Consider the following 17749-nt stretch of genomic DNA (forward strand, 5'->3'; position numbering starts at 1 on the left):
TTTTGCAAACCTAGAAAATTCATAGGAATTATGTGATGCTATTTGGATCCAGATACATCTTAAAACTGGACCTGTTTTCTCCCACAGCACATCTGCTACAGGGAGCAGACAGCTCTCTATCATTTAAGTCCCTCCTTCTTTCCCTCCTCCTTCATAAGAGTCAGGAAGAAATTTAGAGCAGAAAAAATAGGTGCTCACTTTTTTTTTGTATTGTGAGATAATTTGCTTTAAACATCAATGGACAGACAATGGCGGCAGAAGAGCGATGTAGAAAGAGTAGGCTCGTTATTTTCAGGGATTATCTGAAGTGGTTTGGCTTTACCTTATCCAGCCTCTGTGCCAGCCACAGTATCCTGCTAAAGGTGAGTGTTGCCTCAGAAAAAATAGACAGAGGGAAGGTTTTCGATCCTGTGTTCACTCACAGTCAGTAACAGCCCTGAGTAGCCAGAGCAGCTCACTGCTCATCACTTAGCACTCTTGCAGAGTTTATCTCAACTAGTGAGTGTGCAAGAACTGCAGATGACCTTGTCTGTGCTGGAATTTCACCTCGCGTGCAAGCTAACACAGTCAGAAACACCCTCACCTTTTTTCCTGTTGAGGATAAATCCTCAGCAATCATCCTTAACTCTGCAAGCAGCAAGATCTCCTAAAGATAGATGACTGAGATTACAGGGAGGGTTCTTGCAGGAGGTTCCCAGCATACCACACGTTGCAGAGGCTTTCCCCAGTTGCCAAAGGGGGCAGGGCTGCCAAGAGATGGGAGAAGGAGGCTTCATTTATGAGCTAGTTTTAGGTCATACTTGGTCCCAACAAACATTTGCTTGGCACGAGTCCCTGTTGTAAGGAATGTGAAGAACTAAGATGCCAGGGCAGCGAGCAGGATGGGGAATAAATTATCTGAGTCAGAGGACACTGAACACCACCGATAACTTGGTTGCTGGTTTTTGCAGGGTAGCCAGATGCAAACACGGCACATAGGGCATTGTATGTTGTATATGAACCAGCAAGGTAAGGAGAAATAGTACCTGAGAGAATCTGTGCAAAGAGATCTCATGCAGAAGAAGTGATGGGAAAGGGGTAGGGAAAGCTTGTAGAGAAAATGAGGGCAAGGTACAAAATACAAGAGGCAGCCCCACACTGCCCCGTTGCCTGAAGGAACAGAGACCTTCAGTACTGCCAGCCACAAGCATTCAACAGTGTGAAAGACATCAGATTACGTTTGTGGGAGAACGTTTGTTTGGGAGAACTTTGTAGAGTTGGTCTGATGGTTGGACTAGATGATCCCAAGGGGCTTTTCCAACCTGAATGATTGTGTGCTCTCTCTGTGTGTACGGGAGGGGAGCAGCTGAGCATTTGGGATTCTTGTTGGCTTGGAGGCCATGCTGCTCTGTCAGGCATGAACAGAGGATGTTTCTCAGCAAGACTCTAATTTCTTAGAGCTGGGAATTTGACGATAAATTAATATTCTAAAAATATAGTTGGTATTTCTCCATGGGAGAAATGAAGCATGCTTTTTTTTTTTTTTTTGGCCAGGAGAGAACTGTGAATATTCACACCTGCAGAGAAGAAATACACAGAGCAAATCTGCAAACAAACCACACAGCTTCCATCTGGAGAATTTTTTTCTTCATACTGTTGTAGTCCAGCAGTTTTCATGCACATATGCATATTGCGTGCTCTGAAGACCACATACATCTATACCTTCAGGCAGCAATCCGAACAGCTGAAAATGACCAGGATTTCTTTAGAGCTTCAGCCAACACATAAACCAGTTCACCACCATTCCTGTCACAGACTCCATCCCTTCCTCACCCATCCCCGGCATCCCAGGTAGGGAACTTACAGAGATTGGAATCAACCTCCAGAAGCTGAAAAACCAGAAAAAGCTGTGCAGGATTTTTTACAAGCCTGCTCAATATCATTCTGCCATCAGTCCAGTCTTCTTTCTCCTTATTTCAGGTGGACAAAGCTGGGTTTTTCTGGCTGTATTGTGGCATGCTTGGTGCTTCTGCATAAATCCACCATTGCCTGGATCATTCGTTCATCACAGCTTTTATTTTTTTTAAACATAAATCATAAAGTGCAGCGTGAGGGAAAGGCTTAAGAAACAGAAAGCAAATTGAAGAACCCAAACTTAATTGGCTTAAGCTGCCATTTATGTAATAGGTCAATGGTATCATTTGCAACCGGTTGGAGTAGTTAATACTGCACTAGTCTATTCAGAGTAGTCTCAGTTCTTCTTCTGCAAAATCCTGCAGCATTTTCCCTATATAATCACACCACACTTAGATGAAGCAGGAAGGAAGAGACCTCTGGGTCTGAAGCAAAAGACCAGAGGAGGAGAATAATATTTGACATTATCTGCTTCTGTGGTCCTGAAGTTTTCTCCAGGCCGTATCTCCAGCCACATCCATATGCAGAAGGCCTTGCTAGTCACTGGAAAGTCCCACAACCAGGTGTTTCACACATTTGCAGAGCTACTTGAGTTTCAGAAATAACTCGAGCAAGAGACCTTTACACAGAAGTGCAGCTATCTGCAAAGGCTGCTGTGACTGAGGGGTTACTGGAGGGGTTTGGCCAAACAAGGACAGAGGCTCTGTGCCTGCATTGTCCTTCCTCCCCCATTTCTCTCCTCTCTACTGTTACAGTTGGCAGGGATTTGTCATTCATGGCAAGTAGCAGAGAACCCAGCCTTTGCTGTTGCTGCCTAACTTAGGCAGACACTCATTCTCTTTAGAGTTCTTTAGCTTGCTTTCAGCAACATAGACACAAACAACCCCCCCCTACCACCAAACTCCACCCCATTTCAAAACCAAACCCAGACCACTGACATACACGGTCCACGTGGTCTATCCATGCCTGAAGTCTCACAAAATGTGCTGAAGACTAACTTTCTTACGGAAATTGCTGAGAGTCTGGGGTCTCCAAGACAGTCACCACCCCACTGAATAAGTAGAGTGTCTGATCCATGGGGATCTTCCTTTCTGAAGGCACGCTCATACAGAAAAGCCCTTCTATGTTGCAGGGACCCGTTTCTTCCTCAAGCTATTTGCCCTCATAGCTGCCTGCTTCACTCTCCCAGCAAGGGGACTACTGAGCTACAGAGTTTCTGTAGCACTGTGCATCAACATTTATGTTTTCCCCTTCCCAAACACACAATCTTGAAAAAAAACAAACAAAAAAAATCACTTCTAATTCTTTTTATTTAGTATTTTGGTGAATATACAAAATCAAAGAATCAAGGCAGCTGGCAAGTGTCAGGACCTGAATCAGTACACCTTAGGAAGAGGCTTCACCTTAAAATGCTCTATACAGGAACATATTTCACATGACACATGTAACTGAAGTGTTCACTAGGAAAGACACTGGATCAGCCTGGGCCAAAGTAAACAGCCTCTATTGAACTGAGTGAGAGCTGTAACTGCTGATGCAAGGACTGGATTTGGTTCAGTTAGCTCCTTGCTTGCATTTTTCACAAGACCTACTTGTTGCCATTATTTGCCTTTGATCCTACATGATGCAGGGATGGGGAAGGAGAAGGACAGAGTGGACGTGACAATATACATGCAGGTAGCTGAAGAAAGAAGCATAGTAATCTAGGGGCGTGGGACAGCCACCTTCACAAAGCCAACTACTGCACAGGACCCCTCGTACTCTGCACAAAATCTAGCCCGTAGATGTGTGAAATCTTGCGTGAAGTACATAACAGCTTTTTGAAGGAGTTGCTTGTTAGTAAGTGGAGCTTTTCCTGGACTGGCACTTCTGAAGGTAGGAGCACATGCAGTAGTTTCATCAGTGACAGGAGGTAGGCTTGAATATAGGCAGCATATTGCTGAGGAGTGAGCTAGCCTTTTATTGGGTTTGACTAGCAACAGACTTTTTATCTGTGACATGTCTTGGTTGCCGACACACTTAAACTCTTAGAAAATCTGCCTTGTTCTAAGGCAAGGGGTGACAGAGACCAGGAACAGAAGTTGAACAATAAAATATATTAGAGAAGTCTGCAGTCTTCTCCCTTGCAGCATCCATCTTTATTGGTCACAGGAGGTTACAGTTTTGCCCACATAGCCCTTGTTGGAGCCTTTAGTATTATGATTTACATTCAGACTAGTTTTAGAGAGAGATTTTTCTGGAGCAAGAGTATATGGACATTTTCTGATGTCATCACAGAACAAATCAGATCACTTTTTAACTTATGCTCCAAGGATTTCTTGCACCGCAAAAGAAGGATGTGCCTCAGCTAGGAGGCAATTAAGGCTGCAGAACAAGGGGCAAAGTAAGGACAAGAAGATTCTTTCCTTGAGTCATCAGCTTGGTGTGTCAAGTTTTTGGAGAGGCAAAAGTATATATGGGAGAGGTAGTGGGAAAACTTCAAATCCTCCATGGCATGAAGAGAATTGAGCAGGATACAAACGAATGCAGTTTCACATGGTGCTTCAGGACAGTGCTGAGGACACCGGGCCTTCAGTATTCAATTCTGCTCCAGTAGAACATGGTACCAAGGAGGACGCAGAACTGAAATGACAAGACTACTACATTACTCTGCTCCCCTTTTCCTTCTCCCCACCTCTTCCTCAACCCCATTTAGTCCTACTGCTAGGAGAGAGCAACAGAAGTTCCTGATAAGCAAAGTCTGTTGAGGCAGGGGAAGCTTAAAGCTTTTTATCTGCACAGAAGCTTCACAGTGAAGAAAAAAGATACATGCAGCCATGACTATTTGACTGGATCACTCAGCTCACTGGGGATTATCTGTCATGAAGCTGCTGAACCCTGAGTACTTAAAACACTCATACACAGTCTTTGAACTAGATACTGAATTATCTGTCATGATTGCAATTTAGATGATTCAATACCCTTCAAAAACAAGTATCTGCAAGCTGTGTTGTATTGCTGAGGTGGCAGCTGGCCACAGCAAGCTGGAAGGCCATCTAGTTCCTCATCTGTGGAAACTAGAATGGAGGGGGACTTGCAAATGTAGTCCTGTTGGTGGGACAGGCTACAGGCTGATTGGTGACAAATAAATAACTATAATCTACAGACATTTTAAATGCATCAGTCCTGTCACCTGCCTCCACCCAACTGGGTGCGGAATAGCAAGAAAAGAGAAGAGGAAATAAAGGCAAATATTAAGTACTTACCGTCCAGCAGAGGATGGCAAAACCAAACCAGGCAACACCCCAGGCATGTGTGTTCATTGGTCCAGAAATAGAGTCATAACAACCCTGTAAGACAACCATAAATGAATCGATGCCAGCCTTGAGCTTGTACCTCAAGGCAACAAGCTTATCCACCTCTGAGAGAGACTGAGGTGGCATGCTCCTCTCCTATTGCAATTTGGGTAGCTCACAGGGTCTTGAGAAGCCAGAGCTGTGCTTATTATTGACAACTTGCAGATAGCCTACCTGCTTCTAGCTCCAAATACAAAGTAGACCCATCTCAGACACTTCAAGGACAACTTCCCATGCTGGCCAAGTATACATATATAACCAGACACAGCCAACACAGAATTGACCTCCAGAATCAAGAAGTTGCGGGCAAATTTTGAAGCTTGAATGCCTTCTAGAAATGCTTGATAGTGCAGAAGTTGATGTTCATGACCCATCAACCTGTTTGAATAGGACAAGCTGGTCTACTGAAAAGTTTGACTTTGAGGAGAACTGCTGACACGCTCACTTATATTGTATGTACCCATCTTTGGGCTAAGTTTGATTTAGCTACTGTTCATCTACATGTTCGAGATGTCACTTCTTACTGGTGGCATTAGGAGAGTTTTCTTAATAGTTCTGTCTCCATCAGGAAAACCTTATTACAACCTATCCTGTGTTCAGCTCATGTCCAGGACTCTGCAGGCATTGCTTCTCCTCCAGAAAACTTTTGAACACCTGTAGCTTACAGTGGAGGAGAAGGGCTATTTACTGTTTCCTTTCCTTCCAGCAAGGTTCTTTTGACCAACATACGTTAACTGGAAATGTTGGAGAGCATCTTACATTGCTGTTATAGTAGCCAGGGACTCCAAGCTTGCAGCCGTCGAGGTTGACGGGAGATCCTTGGGCATCCATGACACAGCAATTGCGTGGCCAAGGGAAGTCAGCATCGTTGTGTGTGATGCGGAAGGCGGATGTGTACTCCTGCCAGTCGGAGGGGCCCCGTACCCCGCAGCACTGGTTCTGTGGGGCGAGAGAAGGGGATGATCTTTATGGGCCCAGGTCACAGCCCTGCACATGGCTGGGCCCTGCACATGGCTGGACCCTGCACATGGCTGGTTAGGCATTAACCACAGATTTATGGGAGAGATTTTTGAAGTGCCTGCCTTTGACAGTCTGCTATCTGATAAATGAGCAAAATGAGGAGTGTGGCAGGACTTTCTCTAAGGTTCAAGGCAGATGCCATCCTCTTTATTACTGAGCTGCCCCAAGCAGGACTTGAAATTCCAGGGCTGCAGACCATTTAGTTATTAGTGAGAGTTTTCAGAGTTATTACCCGAAGCATGAGTTTATCCCAAGTCTTTGTAACCCCTTCAGTCATCCATTTGTCATTGTTATTGTCTGGCTCTGGCTTCTGATACCTCTCCAGCATTTGCTTCAGGAAGAGATTCGGAGTGAGCTACAGGAGAAAACCAGAGAAGAATGCAGGAAATATGTAAATAAGTAGCCAGGTAAAGCAAATATAGCATTATGTGGGACAGGTTTATTTGCTTGTTTCAGTGTCCTGATGGAGAACAGGAATGCTGCTTCTCCCCCAGTTTTACACACAGGATAATAAAGAGCAGGATTTGAAGAGCGGGAGAAACAATGATGTAGATCTGGAGCACAACTCTTAAGGAGGCTCTGCCAGATGTCAGATCACAGGAAATGTGCAGAAGCTATGGGTTACATTTGATATGCTGGTTGGAACTATAGCAGCACAAGTCATTTCCCTCCCTACTGATATCTCCAATGACCCATGTAATCTTTCCCTCACTAGTAACGCTGCCTGGGGCAATGCTGAAAATTCATGTGTTTATGCATTTATGATAGATTAATCACTCTGTAGCTGAAAGACTAAACACTGTATTGACGATTCAGTTAACTCATACTTATATCCTTAACTATAAGGTTGTAAACATTTTAAAATGTTAAAAATAACAAAACTATGTTAAAAGGACAAAGTTATTTCCTTGTTCAGAATAATTACATGGGAGACTTTCCTTGTGGGCTTTTATTCTAGCTCAGCAGTAGTCCTTTGAGTTTACACTGTACCACCACACAGGCCATTTACTACACCGAACAGGACCACCTTGTGCAATGTTTCCCAGTGCAGTTTCAAGAATACTTGAGGAAAGAAATACTCACAAAGTCTCGGTGAGTTGCTGCCGTGATGCAAGAAGCCATTTCAAATGCATAAGTGATCAGCATCAAAATAATATACTGTGGGAGACAGACAGCAGAGTTAGTTCTTGGAGAAACAGTTAAGCAGTTTTTTTCAACATTAAGCCTGAAACCCTACTCAAGGCAAAGGAGTCTGGGCTATCCTAGTCTCCTCAGTCCTCTCCATGCCCATGAACATTCATGTAGCCCTTCCCTATGCTTGTTTTGGTTTGCAATCTGTTTTCTTGCAGATGTATGTCGGAAATTGTTCTCCATCTCACAGACAAGATTTCGTCAGAACCTCATGGCATTAATACCACACTGCCTCTATGGAAAACACTTTGCCTGATATGTCCGAGAATAACATTTGCCTTTTTCTTTGTTGCATCTCATTGGCAACTTATGCTTGAGACACATCTCTTCCTTCCACCTCCACTTGCCATCTATAAGCTTTTAAGCAAGAAGTTGTTCACTCCTAGCAGGAGAGCTTGTGCTTTGGGGAAACAGAAGGTGCAATTTAGGGTGTCGTTCAGATCCTCCTGATTTTGTATCATCAGATTTCCTCAGCACTTCTACTTTGTGAGCAAAGATCCTTCACAAAAATGGATCCTGAGGATCACCTCTCATGGTCTATTTGACCGGTTCTCTTCCCTTCTCAGCACAATCCTTTTAACCTTTCCCATATTCCCTTTGGAGTTATCATGTCTCTATTTCTCCTCCCACATTTTATAATGTTCTTCTCAGATTCAAGGTGTTTGTTTGCTTCTTACCTCAGCTTCTGTCACTTGTACTCTCTCTTATCTCCTATACTACAGCCTTGGGTTTCAGCCAAGACACCAAAATTCAGAGTTAAGGGAATTCTCTTCTGTCAGCTGTTTGATGGCACATTCCCTGGCACAAGAGTTCACTTCTCTAAGTGTCTCTTGTTTAGAACAGACACCCTGCCATCCCACATTAATCCAAGAGAGAGCTGATTCTAGAGTTTTCGGCTCTACCCTTCATAATACAAGCACCAATTAAGTTTCATCACTGCCAATCTAAAAGACTAAGTAAGAAATTGTACAGACATTTGTTCACATGTTAACATTGTTCTTGGCTTATCCAAAGCTCTCTGCCCCCACCCCTGTAATTTCTGCCTGCCTGCTGATGTCTAATGATCTCAATTGCACCCATATTTGGTATACTAACACATACTAATGCCTTGTACAGAAGTCATTACTTATCAGCTCCTAAACTGAATAGAATATGACAGCTGAAAGGCAGTAAGGGGTGGGGAAGAACAAGGATGTAAACCACATCCCAGCTACATCTGATTGCACAAGTGCTTCTGCATTGCTTTAGGGCAAGGTCAGGGTCAAGCCAGTCAGCTTAAACCTCCATTGTGGCCCTCACCATTAATTCATTCACCCTGGTTTGGGAGCTTCTCATGCATGTGTACTTACAGGATTCACCTTGTGGGACACCACAGATATGATCAAGAAGAACCTTTGGCTCCTTATCACTAATCATCAGGCAAACTTTGCTACACTTACCACCAGCAGCAAGGTCCTGTTGGACTTAATGACTCCAACGATACCAAGTATAGACAGAGCAAAGAGTGCAAAGCCAACAAAGATGCCAATCCAGGCAGCAGCATAGATGTCATCATTTTCTGTAGCTTCCAGCAGAGGGTAGAGACCGTGGGGATCGGACACAAAGAAGATGCACTCTGCTGTCAGGGCAATGCCGCACATCTGAGAAGCACAAGTTCAGGAAATCCATTAGATCAAGCTTCCCCAAAGAAACAGCAGAGACAGAAAAAGACAGGGACCTCTTGCCTTTCATTCAACTTCCTGCCAAACAGGAGCTACTCAACTCCTCTTCTGCCCAAGTCTACAATCTCTTGTTTTGTGCCTTCACAGAAGAAAAGCAGATGAAACTCATCCAGCCTAGACCTGAGAGGTCAGGCCTAGGACTTGAGGATGTTAAGAAAGAATTAACAGAACCTCTCCCATCACTGTATGGAGGGAGGTGACTGGAAAGATGCTGGTCAGCAGAAAGAGCTCTTCCCCTAGAACTCATGTTGGTCTTGTGGATCCGTCCCTGCTGTCACTCGCTGTCCCCTCCTCACACAACTGATCAGCTAGCGCAGCTTTTCCTTACCCCTCCTCTCATGCTTTACTGGCTTATTTATGTGTGGACTTTTACACATGTGAAGAGGGATTTCACAGATGGAAACTGCTGTTTTAGGAAGTGTCATACTGGAATTCACCAATACTTGTCCCACTTCACTTACCCCAATGACCACATTTCCAAAAACTAATAGACCCTGCAAGATGCGTATGCCATCATCACTTTTTGCCATCTTTAATTCTTCATGCAATCTGGGAAAAAACAAAGACAGACTTGAGTTAGATCAGTACAATAGGATTCACTCAGAAACAGAATTAACCCTGAGGAGAAGGATAGACAGAACTTGCCAGCCTGCCTGTATACCTCCCACCCTTTTCTTCATAGTAGTTTCAGAGGAGAAACTTATTCAGGTGTGAACCTAGTAACTCAAACTCTCCCTGATAGTTGAGCTACAGAAGATTGGGACCACTCTGGGGGCAGCCAGTGTCTTTGGCTCCCTTTTGGGTAGGGTTTTCATCATGAAAACAGTACCCATGCAAGCCTCAGCTCATGGTGTTGCATTTCCACCTAGCTAGAAACACTCATCCCCCAGGTCAGCAGGGGATGAGTTCAATGCCCTCACCTTGCTCCTCTTCCAAAGGAGCCAGTTTTACCCCAGTGTATGCTATCCACCCTGGTGGTTGTTTCATTTTAGCCAGCACTTCCACGCAACCAAACTGATAACCATAGTGCTTTAGCTGTATCCCACACACATGGCTACAGCACACGTCTTGGCAGCACCTTGCTAAGGATAGCCCCATCTCCCACCTATGCTGGGAAGTGGAGCCGGGCCCCCCATTCCCGGTCAGGTGTGAGGGAAGCAGGGAACAGCTCAGTCTGCAGCTGGCTTGTGGGAACTAGGCCAAGTAGCATTCCCACCAAATTCCTGAGAGCGTTATATCCTGCAGGCTGGGGCCTGGCACCCCGTGTCAAATTCATCCCCTTCCAGAGAGAGCAGCATAAAGGCACTAGTCAGAGGTGTGAGACTTCTTGGAGAAACAAGCCCAGATGCCAGCACCAACCAAGTCCTTCTTTCAAAGGGACAGCACGTGTGTGCTTAGAGAGGGGGAGGGAAAAAATCCTCAGCCTTGAGACAGCTGCGATTGCTGGGTGGTTAAGAAAATATAAGCTGTGAAAGAGAGGCTGAAGTGGCCTCAACTTGAGCAGACAACAGGAAAAGCAACTTGAACACCCTTCTTCTGCTAGAGTACCTGCACTAGTGCCTTCTCTTGCTGGAGTTACTGACACTGGGATTCTTCAGAGAGGCTGTTGGAAAATAAGACCAGACACAGCTGTCAATGAAAGGAACAGAGCACTGTGGGACCTCTCTAACAATGCCACCTTCAGCCTCCTCAGCAGCTGCCATTTTGGGGTAGGCAGGACTTCCAACAGTGACAGAGGGAAAACCAGAATTTCCTACCAGCCTTTCTGCATTGATTTGAGCATCTCCAGCACTCTCACCATCATAACAGCAGCAGAGCATATAAATATTTTCCCATGATAGCCTGAGTGGGGATGGCCATTGTTTACAAGGTGAGAAGCCATTTTTATTCCTGGAGAAGTGTTTGGAGCTAGGCCATTACACCTGAAACTGTATGGCTCTCTGCCTGTATGGCAGGCTCAAGAGGTCAATCTGAAACTGTCCCTGCCAAACTTGTTGACCAGCCATCATGCCCAGGGGACCACATAAAACTGCCTTGCAGGTCAAATCTGGGTCTGGACAATGTTTGGCCATATGTTGTCTACAATACAACATTGCAGAGTCTGCCAAACCTGAGGCAGACACTGGTCCTCTACTCATCTGAAAGCTGGAGAGACCACTGCCTGGCTCGTGGATTTTTGTGCTGCAAACTCCAGAGATTTTTGAAAAGCCTTTAGTTACTGCCATCTAAGAGACATCACAAGTCAGGGGGCAGTCCAAAAAGCAAGGAAATCTTCCCTGCTCAAATGCAAGCACATGAACTCTGACTACTACATGGAAAAGCAGGTCTGCTCCAGCTGCCATGTAGATCGCAGGGTTGAGTGTGCCATGTGGCTAGCACAACGGGTCACACCAAGTGTGATTAACAAAGTCACAACCCTTTCCTTAACATTCCAGAAACCTCTTTCTCCCTCCCTTTCCTTCCTGCAGACCCCGCACTCACACCTTGTACGTGGGCTGCCTACCCAGACCATGCACTTTTCGCCCCACCAGCTGCCTTTCTTCTCCTCCCTGGCAGGCAGGACCTGTCTCACTCTTGCCTCTCCTGGGGCAGGTATTGCTACAGTCACACCAGTCTGAGAAAGAAAACCTCTTCTCCTGGGGCAAGACCACCTCCTAGGCTACCATAGCTGTGAGGAAAGCTAGCCACAGTGACCACCAGGCAGATATCAATTGGACAGTGTCAAGCTTCTACCTTACCTAAATCCAATGGGATTGCAGAGCAGGGGGAAACAGAGAGACTAGGAAGAGGAAAAGGAAGAAAGAGCCTTTACTGTAGACCTAAAACTAAACACTGTAATGATGTTGCCATATTAGTATGATTTCTCCCTCTGCCTCCAAGAGATTGGCACCAGAGTCTGTTTATCAGCATCCACTTCATTCCCCTGTGACATGTGTGGCAACCCCTTGCCTGGTCTCTTCTCTGTTGTCCAGGGTCTAGTGTCAGCATCATGCATGAGAGACTGGGCATGAGAGACTGAGGAGGTGCTCCAAGGATGTAACAACAGCTGAGCAGCTGGGGAGCTGACCCCCCAACATGGCCCAGAGGAGAAGCCACAGGAGATCCAGGGCTTTCCACCTGCTGCCTGCTCCTCCCACCTGGGAGTAAAGCTGCCCTTGAGCAAGAGCAGCTTGCGGCACTTGGTGCTGGTGCAAGCTACAGAGGCATGAGGCAAACCTTGGCCGGCTTGCCCAACCAAGGCAAGCTGCATGCAGGTGTGACTCACAACCGCCCTCGGGTGTGACACAGGTGGAAAGTCCTCCTCCCAGCCCCCAGAAAGAGCAGGCACCTGCCCATGGACACGAATCAGTTTGGAGGGAGAAGAGCCTTCCTTGCAGGCTGGTTTAATTTTATGACCCAAATACAGTTTCCTGGGGCTTCAGGGAAATCCCTGAGGAAACCAGGGCTTCAGCTGCAACCATTATCCAAAATCTCCACATGAGAAGGCAGCCTGGGCCTTGAGCTTGCATGGACCTGGGGTTCCTCAGCACCTTCCAGTCACCTGACAATTTAGTCATGACCCATCTATATCCCCAGTATTCAATTATCACTACCACAGACTTTGCTCCATGCTCCAAGCAGCTTTGGAAACGTGTCTGTTGCTCCCGTCGTACCACAAAAGCCTACATCCTCTCTGAAGCATGTTCTTCTTCCTCTTCCTTATACCCTGGTCACAACTGAGACTGCAACTTCTCTTCTCTCCTCTCCCCTCACCTCACACCCCCAAAACACTCCTGACATTTATTGGGGTCCAGCTGAGCCTGTCAAAGCCTGGGAGCATTGGTAGCCCTGCCTCCCCCTGTTCCTCCATAAGTCACAGACAGTTCTATTATTTCCATGCCCTTGGATCTTTCTTGACCTCTCCTCCCTTCCTCTACTCACAGTGGCTCTGTGAGACCTGCAGCACAACTGTGGGAGCCAAAAAGCTAGCTCCTTTCTGCAGAGGCTGGCTTCTGTCCTTGTATTTTAGGTGACAACTGCATGCAAGCTTTCAAATGAACCGCTGCTCGCAGCAATCCCTGGATTCAAGAAGGATTCAGTCCCTGTTGTGCATCCCTCACACACATTGTGCTTGTTGATCTTTTGAAGCCTCCACACCCTCTTTCTATAGACTGGGACACGATTTCAGTAGCCTTACAGATGAATGTCCCCTGCCTAGCCTAGTCCTACCCCATCTCTTGTCAAAGAAGCCAATGGGTTTGGCATTGTCCCATGCAGAAGGGGGTCCCATTTTGATTGCCTTGTGTTTTGTGCCAGTTGTCATGGTGGAGTCACAGCACTGTGACCAAGGAATGTCCAAAACCACCCCCATGAACATCATTTGTTTCTACACCCTACTTTTGGAGGCCTTTCAGTGTGGCAGCTGGAGTTACAGGGGCTTCACCTCACCCTTTGCTACCCACCTTGCTTCAGCATCCTTGTACAGGGTGTTGCATTCTCATCCCCTGGTGTAAGGAGGCAGAGACAAGAGACGCATTTGTTTTATTGTTCATGGGCTCTGCAGCCTTCAGACGCCTTGGCTGAAGGGCTCCACACCACTCAAGCACAATTAAACAAACCCAGCCATTCAACGGCAGAAACCCTCTCCTTGCCCATACCCGCCCCTGGCGCAGAATCTGGGGCATCACACCTCCTGCCCCCATGCTCACCCAACCCTGGCTGGAGAGCATGTCTCTACAGGCAGGAGTGAGATGCCTGGGCTGGGGCGCTGCCAGAGGGAAGCCAGCAGGGCGGAACTGCTGCCGGAGGTGCTGTGCCAGTGCCAGTGCCACGGGAAGCCTCCGTGAGACACAGATCTGCCCACACCCTGACCTGCCGTAGGCTCCGATGCATCAAGACTTGAGGGGCCAGATGGCCATAAACCTACTTTTTTTTTTTTTTTCCGATTGGTTTTAGTGGAAAATTTATCCCCTAAGGGGCTTAAAAAGAGGGTAGTATCCAAGTGCTTGAGATATCTTCAGAGTTAGACAGTTTTTAAGAGGATACAATTAAATATGTGATTGAAGACTCACTCAGACTTTGCTGTAAGAAGCCAAGTGTCAATTCATCATTCGTTTACTTATTTTAAAGCAAACACCTCCAGCACACACAACCCCACATATTCCTCCTGCCCTGCCAGACTTTCCTCATCGCTCCACTGGCCACAGAATGCAGCCACCTCTGATAGAGAACAGTTTGTGCGCCAGGAATCAAGCATACTCAGAAAAGGAAGATCCAGACAGTCCTTTTGTGCTACCAGAGAATAAAGCAAAAACAAAGCTCAGCATCAAGCAGGGGTCAGAGACTAATTAAGTTTCCTTTCAAGAGAGATTGCTATGAAATGAAGCCTGTGTGAACCGTGGAGTGGCTGGTAAATCATCATCAAGCATAATTACCTTGGAAATAGAACTGGGAGGTAGGTTTTTCCTCTCTCCCTCATTAGTTCAGCACAGCCAAAACAAGAGGGGGATTTTTTGCCTTTCCTATTTTCACAAGTGAGGGGGAATGACAAGATTCATCTTTCTCTGTGAAATTTTTTTTTTTTTTACACTGAGATATATTTGCAACAGATCTAATTTTCCCATTCCCTCCTCCCCAGTCTTTAGGAGAAAAAAAAATGAAACAAATTAAAACAGCTATAGAGAAGACACAGCTTGAGGTAAGAAAAATGAAATACTTAATAATCTTCTGCAGTTAACCTTATCCAGGTACCAGACTCTCACATACTAAACACAGCCCAGGGACTAAAATGAAAACATTAAACATAAAAGCTTCCTTTTCTCCTAACAGACACTTATTGCTTATATGCCTCATTAAGAGGAAGACAATGACCAAAGCAAGGCACTCACCCTTCCCTTCTTGTGATGCTTCCCAACAGAAATCCCGACCCACCTTCAAAGACGAAAAAGTCCCTTTCTCCTACCTCTACTGGGCTTTAAAGAGCCCTGGTTGCTTGAGGAAAGCGCTGTGTGATTGGTAGGGTGCCCATCACATGAGGAAAACTTTTTTTCTAGCCAAACCTGTTCCCCTCTGTGATTCTTAGATCGCATCGGAATGCCGTTGTGCCGAAAACACGCAGCTTTAAAGAATTTCTATTATTATACTCTCAAAAGGGTGGATGAATGACTCACTGGTACAAAATACTTGAACTTTAAAGAGCACAGGCAAGTTGGAAGGATATAAATATAAGGATCGCTGGACTGCTGTTTGAACATGGGCATAAGAAGAATGTACTGACCAGAAAAAGAGAGGAAATTAATTTTAATGTTTTCATTTAATTACATTGCGTGGGGAAAATCCAGTGGTTTCGGTTGGATATGTTTTCTTTTTATTTGGCTTGGGATTTCATTTGGAAAGAGAAATGTAGGCGTTGGCTACTCTGCAAGACACTGGATAACATGAAAAGTGGGGAGAATATTGCATTTTCTTGGGCTGGATTTTTACGCATTCAGTTTTATTAAGACTGAGTTAAGTCAAGCACATATATATATATATATATATATTAATTGGCCTGTGATGAACTGAGAGGGGCTAAGGCTAAAGAGCACAGCAGAAAAGGAATATCTCTCACCTTCCTGTCCCTCAGCCATTGCAGTACACGTCTGCCAAAAGTCATGATTCCCGTTACTGGAGCCTTGAGTAAGTCTCTGGCAAAGGTGCAGGTGCTTGTGCTTAGTGTTCTTCATCTGCTGGTGCAAAAACCAGCCAAATGAATAATGGACTTGGGAAGGGTGATGGGATCTCTGTGTTTTTACAGCCCTTCACAAGTCAGAAGCAGACATCAAAAGACTATATATATATATATATATATATCTCCTTGGTAGCCATCCTTGCAAGTATCTTGTGAGAAAGAAGTGACAACTGCAATAGCTCTAACGTTTTATGGAACCCCTTGGTACTTAGAGACAACTGAAGAGAGATCCAGCTCTCCCATGAGATCCCCATGAGATTTCACCCTGAGGAAAGGACAGTGCTTTTGGCATTTCCAGCTCCACAAGATATCACATCAATAAGCAAAAGAAGACCCAGTCGATGCAGCCATCCTGATCTAGTAGAGAGGGACAAGAAATTTGTCACTTGGGTGCTCAAGAGTAAGGATGAAGATTTGTCTACACCTAAATAACTCAGACCTGCTTGCCCATTATTTGTGCCCCCTACAACATGTGAAGTCTATTTGGTGCACTTGCTACCCCATCTTTCAGCAGTGCTGGGGAGAAAAGCATTTGACACCATCATCACTGCTGGATGTTGAGAGCAGCTGGTGGCGGGATAAGCAGCGCATCCCCTGAGCATCACAGCCTGGCTGGTCACGGGGCCATGGTAAGACACCCCATCACATCTCAGCTGTGTGGAAATGCTCTTTTGGGAAAAGAAGATGAGGAAAGTGGAGAGAGAGAAAGGAAAGCTGGTAGTGAAGTTCATAGTTTTGCCAGTACTGAGAGCAGCAGTTGGGTGAGAGCCCTGGTGTGGCTGAGCTCTTGCTGCTCTGTAGCCCTGTCTGGGAAGCTGCAAAAGGCTGTTCACACAAATCCTTGTTTGGGCTGGAAGAGTGGGTAAGGCTGGGGAGGGTGGTGGTCAGTCCTGAGCTGCCATCACCATTTGAATGCTCACAGCTTGTTGTTAATCTGGTTTAGTGGGTAAGGATATTTTTGGTGATATCTGGAGAGAAATTTGGTATTGGGATGGAGAGAGTTGGGATGGCGGATTTGTTTGTTTGTGCTTTTTTTGGTGTGTGTTAGTAAGGTCAGACTCTGAGTCTGCCTGAGTGTGTGTGCAGAGCAGGGGGTCAGACAGAGAGGCCTGAGCAAGGGAGTGCAGTGGGGCTGATAAACCACGGGGTGGGCAGCCCAGGTGCCACCATGAGCACTTCTAGTGGGGTGCCTGCAGCTGCTTTAGCCTCCCCTGTAGGTCTGCATCTGCGCTGGCATACCTTGGAGGAGAATGTGCCAACACCTCCATATCGCCAGAGCCATACATTTGTGCAAACTCTTGCACTTGCAAAAGCTACAAACTCATGAGTGCACACATCCCCTCACAGCCATACGTACACACACATGGATGTGCACACTTACAAATCCATACATGCATGCACTTTCCTCAGGTGTATCCAGACATAGTCCACATACGTGCTCACCTCTGTTGCATGTGGGTTAAAGGCAAAGTGCTGGCTTGGGTGTGAAGACACATTGCAGTTTGCGGTTTCATTTGGAGGGACAGTCAGATGCTGAGGCCACAGCCTGGCCCATTTTCAGATGGAGGTGGAAAATGGAAGTTTCTCAGAAGATCTATCACTTGACTATATCAATGTGCTCTACGGGTGACAGGACAATGTCAGAACACGCCTGTCATGAAGTATGTGGTTTTTCACAATTGGCATTGGAGGGATGCTGAGGGATGCCCAAAGCGAGAACAAAGATTCTGAAAGGGCTGATTGGATGCTGTGAGAAATTCCAATGGGCTGCCCCTGCTCCTAATCTCTAAGAGTACTTTTTCACCTTCCTGCATCCTTTGAATTTCTTTTCTCCATGGCATGGAAATACTGATTAAAGAATGAGAGAATGTGAGAGAGAG

General features: G+C 45.8%; 1 protein-coding gene across 3 annotated transcripts; it reads right to left on the minus strand.

Moving 5' to 3' along the window:
• Positions 1–3226: 3226 nt before the first annotated feature.
• Positions 3227–15133, minus strand: UPK1B (uroplakin 1B). Of its 3 annotated transcripts, XM_074927930.1 has the most exons (10): positions 15028–15064; positions 13603–13644; positions 10709–10763; positions 9622–9709; positions 8879–9079; positions 7332–7406; positions 6481–6603; positions 5988–6167; positions 5139–5222; positions 3227–4515 (listed from the first exon to the last, which is right to left on the minus strand). In XM_074927930.1, the coding sequence occupies exons 4-10, from the start codon at positions 9688–9690 to the stop codon at positions 4465–4467; spliced, it is 783 nt and encodes a 260-aa protein (XP_074784031.1). In that variant the 5' UTR covers positions 9691–9709; positions 10709–10763; positions 13603–13644; positions 15028–15064; the 3' UTR covers positions 3227–4464. The 3 variants fall into 3 exon arrangements, with proteins under 3 accessions (XP_074784031.1, XP_074784040.1, XP_074784021.1); XM_074927939.1 differs by lacking the exon at positions 13603–13644 and having other exon boundaries at positions 15028–15066; XM_074927920.1 differs by lacking the exons at positions 10709–10763; positions 13603–13644 and having other exon boundaries at positions 15028–15133.
• Between the last annotated feature and the right edge of the window lie 2616 nt (positions 15134–17749).

Source organism: Athene noctua, chromosome 1 (assembly GCF_965140245.1).
Source record: "Athene noctua chromosome 1, bAthNoc1.hap1.1, whole genome shotgun sequence".
NCBI classification, from domain to species: Eukaryota; Metazoa; Chordata; class Aves; order Strigiformes; family Strigidae; genus Athene; species Athene noctua.